Source organism: Opisthorchis viverrini (assembly GCF_000715545.1).
Source record: "Opisthorchis viverrini unplaced genomic scaffold opera_v5_294, whole genome shotgun sequence".
Lineage (NCBI taxonomy): Eukaryota > Metazoa > Platyhelminthes > Trematoda > Opisthorchiida > Opisthorchiidae > Opisthorchis > Opisthorchis viverrini.
In genome coordinates, this window is record NW_008751947.1 from 571718 (window position 1) to 578454 (window position 6737).

At 46.4% G+C, this 6737-nt stretch overlaps 1 protein-coding gene across 1 annotated transcript; it reads left to right on the forward strand.

The window, feature by feature from the left end:
* Positions 1 to 3073: 3073 nt before the first annotated feature.
* Positions 3074 to 6480, forward strand: T265_09620 (hypothetical protein; the record flags this gene model as incomplete). The annotated part of the gene is made up of 3 exons (XM_009175741.1): positions 3074 to 3205; positions 6054 to 6205; positions 6354 to 6480. The coding sequence occupies 3 exons, from the start codon at positions 3074 to 3076 to the stop codon at positions 6478 to 6480; spliced, it is 411 nt and encodes a 136-aa protein (XP_009174005.1).
* Between the last annotated feature and the right edge of the window lie 257 nt (positions 6481 to 6737).

The following is a 6737-nucleotide window of genomic DNA, read 5'->3' on the forward strand; positions in this document are numbered from 1 at the left end:
GTAGCCAACAATCACTGTGTTTCTTGATCTGAAAGCTGCCTTTGACTCTGGACCGTCAGGCACTACGGCAGTGTCTGTGGAGCAAAGGTGTCCCCCATAAATTCTTGATCTTCCTTAAGGCACTGTACGCCAACCCCTTCGGCCGTGTGAAGGTCGGCGGCAGCTCTCGCCTGAGTTCACTACATCAAGTGGGGTCCGACAGGGCTATCCTCTTTCACTTCTCCTCTTCAACTTCGTCAGTGATGCGATCATGGAAGACTCACTACCAGCCTCTAATGACTGTGGAGTCGAAGTGCTTTCGGGGTGTCCGCTCACAGATATCGAGTACGCAGACGACATAGCTCTTCTGGGATCCGACCTGTGGTAATGCAAGCAATATTAAATAATCTAAGTAATTCTGCCTCACGGTTCGGCATGCACTTCACACATGCAGAGTGTAAAGTGCTACTGCAAGGTTAGGTGGGCTTGAACCCTAGCCTCATGCTTGCAGATGAGGCGATTGAGGCAGTAGATAAATTTGTTTACCTGGGCAGCTGTATCAGTCCCGGTGGTCTGGCGGAAGATGAAATCTAAATTCGGATTGGGAGGGCCGGAGCAGCTTTCGTGAACTTGCGTGACCTGTGACGTAGGCGTGACATCAGCTTATCCGTCAAGGGTCGAGTTTACAATGCTGCGGTTCGCTCCATATTAGTATATGGATCAGAAACTTTCAGTGTTTGACCATCGATGTCTTCAGAGCATTGCCCTAATCTTGTGGGAACACCGGATCAGCAGTGCGGTTTTTACAGCTGACAATGATGATGCGATCTCGTCCATCAGCAGTGCGGTTTTTACAGCTGACAATGATGATGCTGATGATCTCGTCCATTCACGCAGCTGGCGGCTGTAGCTCCGACGCCATCAGATACAACTTTTGTGATGCCTGGAAACCCTTTTATTGCAGGATAAAGCTAGTACGTTGTGGTTGGCAGGGGGCCGAATACACAAACGGACGTCTGGGGCTCAGTGTGGTCACATCGATAGGCCGTATGACCCTTTCGGTGCCTAGCTACTATGCCAATCGAAGGAAGCAGGATGCTGGGATACTGTCCGATGCCTAGCTACTATGCCAATCGAAGGAAGCACGATGCTGGGATACTGTCCGGTTGCCCAAGCCTAGATAGCGGAAGTCAAGATGCAGAGGTCGGGTTTGAAGTACGGACCTTTCAGTCAGTAAGTTCGCGCTCTAAACACTCGTCGCCGCTCAGTGATGTGGCCAACCTGGACTTGATTTCGTACCTACGGGCAACAATGAATGCTTCATCTGTTTGTTGTGTAGTAGTTGGCCGACTATTGATTACGCCTGAACCGGGCCTGCCTGATTACTTGATATGGAGAGGACAGAAGGACTTGCTACATGGCTGTGCTGACAGCGTAAGCATACAGAGCTACTGCTTAAATGGATAGGAAGGCTGAAGAGCCAAATATGGTCATTCGCTTGTTTGTTCTGTCCAGCCAATGGTGACGCCCCTGCCGTGAGTATTTCCACACCCACTTCGTTCGTCGCATATTACTAAGCCGTATTTTGTAAGCTCCGTTCGCGAACCTGATACCCGGAACGTGTGATACCGATAGTGACCTTAGGGACGCGTTGTTCTTTGCCCAATATATTTCGTGTTCTGACGCCTGCTGACATTGTTGCACACGTTTTCTGCCGTGCTAATGTCCGAAATTCCTTAAATCGTCTAGCTACATGATATTTCAACAGCGTGCCAGCCACTAACACAAATTGATCACATCGTCATAAGCTACCGATGGTATGGAATAGCAACCGACTATTGTTCGTTTTAGAACATTTGTGTGTATTCCGACAATGTACTCGTCCAGACTCGCGTTCCACATAGCTTTCCAGGGCTGCGTTAGGGACAGACAGCTAGCTCAGCAACTGAGAGACTCATATCTCCAAGTCAAACGAATTTATCGAAACGGCTTCCTAGGTTATTTCAAGTGTTCCACTGTTGGATGTCAATGCGCGGGATTTCCACATCATTCTACAGTCCTGGGTATTTTGTCTGCTACACAGCACTGCCAGTTTTACTGGAACCCCAGATATCAGACAGGACAGTGGCGCTGTTTGAATCTCGGGCAAAAATTTTAACCCGTCCAGAACGTAATTCATCATGATGAATTATTGATATTAAGTTAAAATATGCGTACCGTGAAGCCCTATGGACGTGGAATACTAAATGAAACAGCGAATGCAGGGAATACTGGAAGATTATTTCGGTTGATTGGTGGGACCGACCCACAGAAATCGCCTGTGAACGAATCCACTAAGGATCGAACTGGCGCGGGCCCGATCGACCGCTGGATCGAGTATTCCGAACGGCGATTCTCGTGGCCCCCTGCTGTCAATCACTGGGATTCTCAAAATGCACCATAGCCCTGGACGGTAAACTTGGGACCCCTACGGCTCCAGAGGCTTGGAACTGTATATGTTTTCCAAAGTGTAACCGAGCTCCTGATTCATATCAGTGACGTCCTAGTCAGTTTGTTTTCATCTTGTATGAATGAGTGCTTAGAGCGGTTGGTCCTTTTTATCCATTTTTATTCTCTTCTTTACAATGACGGTTTTAAGTAAATTATGGTTGCATGACGGTAAAGCGTCAGCAATTACCACTGATGTCGTACCGTCTGTGCTGATGGGGGATGCGTGGGAACCGAATAAAAGCCCGTGAAAAAGATAACCAACCTACAGAGTATCGCGCTAAAGACATTCCATATCCTTCGTTCGTTTGTTCCCTAATCTTTCCGTCTTACTTAACAAGTCCAGCTCCACATTGGCCAACCAATCATGCCATGAGGGTAATGCAGACTGCTGGCAAGTCATGAAGCGACGCGCTGCCCTTCATGTTGAAGTAACATGCAGTTGTCACCCATGCATGCAGTCGCATCCAACCACCTCAGTGTGCTGGCGTGCCGTGGGTTATTCGGTGCCGCCGCACCAAAAAGCATCGCGTAACATGGGCAGGCTAATAAAAGCAGGCACTTCGACTATCTGGCCGCTCGGTGTGGGAACAGCTAGTGTTATATAATGTGTCAACCGTTGGATCTAATGAAAGCCGGATGTGAAGTTGATCCCGTGTACTCGCAAAATGTCACTGAAAAATATCTCGGGGCAATCACCGACAGTCAAAATGGCTACCTGGTCCTTCTAGTGTCTCGAGTTGGTTGTTAAAAGTGGTTTCTTCATTTCTTCTAGAAATGAGGTAGTTATGATGGGCTGATAGTGATTGGAGTCAGAACAGGGGCCACTTTTGGGGGTATTAGGAAGGGTATATTTCCGAGAGTAGTTCCAGGATGCCAGGAACCTACTGAGTCCCTCGGACTCCACCAAGATCTCAATAGGGAAGGCGAGCATCCGGGGCAGCCAATTAATCAACCCATTCAGCAATGGTCGATGAGTGTTGAGGTATGCCACAGAAGCACGGCCCACAATAATAAGTGTTGAGGCATTTCATGGAAGTACGCTCGATGATGATGGGCGTTCACCAAGCGCCGATCAGCAGCCTGGATCAGTGTCAAAAGTGCCCTTTAAATACCGTGGGGCGCCTTGTGACTTTTACACTTTCTTGTTCGCAACAAAGTAGTTGTTTTCCTTGTTGGCGAATCTTTCTCTGACACTGAATTACTGGAGTGGAGACAGCTGTCAGATACAACTGGGGATAAGGGGTGAATTTCGCTAGAAGTTGCAAAAATAGCAGTGCTAACGCTAGTAAAATGCCGTTTAATTTGCTCTGAAGTTTACTGAGCACGAACGTGGAAGAACTAGGTCCGACGAGGGGTAAGTAAGCACCAATCAACGCCTGCACAACCTGTTCTCTTTATCTGTTACCTGCAGCCACTTGTGGTTTAGTCAGTCTGGGGGAAAGTGAGGACTAAATCAGATAGTATCAGAGTAACTGAAGGATTTCCATAAAAAAACAGGAACCTTGCGATAAAACCACAGTCTCCGAAATTGTAGAAATTGCCGTGTGCTATCCAAGTGAGCCGAGGGGTATCACCGTAAAGTACGCCGAAATGATGGAGTAGGATTGGAAAGGACAGATTGGGACGAACATCTAAAGGACAGAATAGCGACGGAAAAATTTGCAACGTGATCAGTTTGTAGGTTGAATGAAAATCCGGGTTTTCGTAAATCTTACTGTCATGTCAGAGAATTGGGCTTGAAATGGAAAAAGCCAGGCAAGGTTTTTGGTGATAGAGCGGTATCCATCTTAAGCATCTGTGTAGGAACGAAACACGAGCCAGTTCGCATTGTAGACTTTGGGTTCGCCCAGGGTACATGTAGAGGGTCTGTAGAATTTGGTCGAATTCCCGCATTTTCGTTTTTCATTCTGTTTTGCAGATGTTCTGCAGATGACCACAGCTGTCCGCGGTCTAATCTCCTTAGCACAGTTGAGTCGTCCGCTGACTATGCTGGTCGGGTTTGGATATTTCAGGTCTGATTCGATGGAATGTCTAAAGGGTGCTTGGAATGATTTGTCCCATTACAGCTCGCTTTGGTCACCAACCTGCTTTGCTATCACATCCAGTAATAAATACTGTGGAGGCTGGAATTCTTCTGGTGCCATGCCATAAGGCAAATCGAAGTGGATTCCGTGTCTAGTGCCATATCCGACTAATGTGAAATGCTACTCTTCCCGGGAGGTAGAATTGCTCTTCGATAGAAAGTACAAAAGTCAACCACTTTGGTCTTCTTCTGCCTCTTGGATATGAGGTGTCACTTTTCCCAAAGCAATCAACTGTTCGGCTGTAACATCCCGTCGGTGCCTAACCGTCATATCTCGAGCTCATTTGCTGTTATTCATAATTGATGGTGATGATTTTTCAAACCGCGCACGTTTGATCGAAATCGACATCTTCATTAAGCCCACTCCCTTGAAAGGAACGCTTTTTTGGCTCGTTGCATGTAACGGTTCTTTAGCGTTTTGGATAAAAATACAGAAGCAGTTTTGTCGACTCTATTGAAACAAGTAATGTTGATTACGGCAGTAAATACTGTCAAAACTGATTAGTGCTACTCCTCTTGTCTCATCATCTTCATCTATCGGTTCTTTTGAGTGATCCTTTGTCGTTGCCGTTTGTTGATCCAGTTCCTTAGTATCTTCCAGGTTTCTGAATCCAAGAATAATGAAAAATCGAATTAAACACACAAGAATGCGCTGATTTACTCATAATGACTCATTCTGAAAAGAAAAGAAGCGAGTTCTACCCTAAGTTGTCGAATGTCATTCGACGAACACCTGCCAAAGGCTATCAGCAATATTTTCCACGAATAACGAACCTCCAGTGCATTTAGCTACTCAGACGAAGGAGCTGTTTGGTTCACCTCACGACCGTCTAACCACTACTGCTAATGGTGATATTTCCGTAATTCATTTCTCTTTATCTCCTCCTCCCGAAGGAAATAAGGAGAGAGTTGATCCAAATCAACTGAAACAGATCTGGGAAGACACTTGTGGCGGTCACACTTCCCTTAACAAGACTGTGGATCTCTGTTATTTTCGGTTGATGACGTCGATTCTAATGATACAGGGGGCTGTTATGAATATATGAAGTGGACAACTCGTGATCTGTGGGTTGTTTGTCGAGCTTTGAACGAATAGACTGCGGCGCTCCTCATTTTCAAAAAGCTGAGCTCTCCGTCCTATTCGATGGACCGTCAATTATGATGGCGAGGAGATGGACAGCCTAACCACACGTTGTATTCGTCATTCCATTTACGCTTCATCCTATCCCTCATTTCCCGGACGACGTGCCCTTCGCTCTTGTTTATCCGATGTGGTAATAGTGTGGGCGAACACTTGATGATATAGCTCATGGCTAACAGCGAAGTCTCCGACTGGTTGGTGTTAATCTTTTCTAATCATGAGCTTTAGTGTAGCATCACCAGTCATGATACTTCTCTCAGGGTAGAACGTATCTTCTCAGGAAAAGGAATTGTGTTTGTCACCCCTAACATTTAGATTTCTTCATTATCAGTCACCCACCTTATTCTGTTGTCTTTGTAGTTACTTCCCGCGGAATATGTTGAATTTCGACCTTTCCTCCAAAAGAGATGGTTCAGCTACTCAGGGACAAACTTCCGCAGTACTTTTGAAAATATTGCAGCAGGCGCAACAAACCGGGACACTAAACCTGTCGAATCGATCATTGGAATCTGGTAAGTTCATGGCGGATTGAGCAAAGAGGTTACTTTAGTACGAAGTACACTGGTTTCCGAGTTATCTGATTGGTCAGTGCTATTTTTCGGATACCTGAGACTCTGAACACTACTGCGCTACACCAGTGTATTAGCTAGTTAACTAAAGCATCACCATCATCATCGACAGCATGACATCAGTGTTCAACACTGAGGCTTCACTGCCGTACAACCATGATTTATTTGAAAACCGTATTGTGAAGAAAAGAGTAAAGGTAGACGGGCAAGAGATTTAGTGCTTGCTTACCACAATTATTCCGAGGTACCTATACCTCCAGACATTAACTCAGGCCATTTGGATAGAAACTGACAACCACAACGCCACTGACATCGATTGACAGCCATATCTTGTAGTGTCTCCAACCAGGCACAGTGAGGATCACGCGGTCCCCATCCTGGAAGGCGAGTAGCACCGACAGCACCCAAGCGTTTCGTGATCTCCTTCATACTCCTCTGCCAGGTCATGGGTTGGCCACCTCTCTGTTTACGCCAC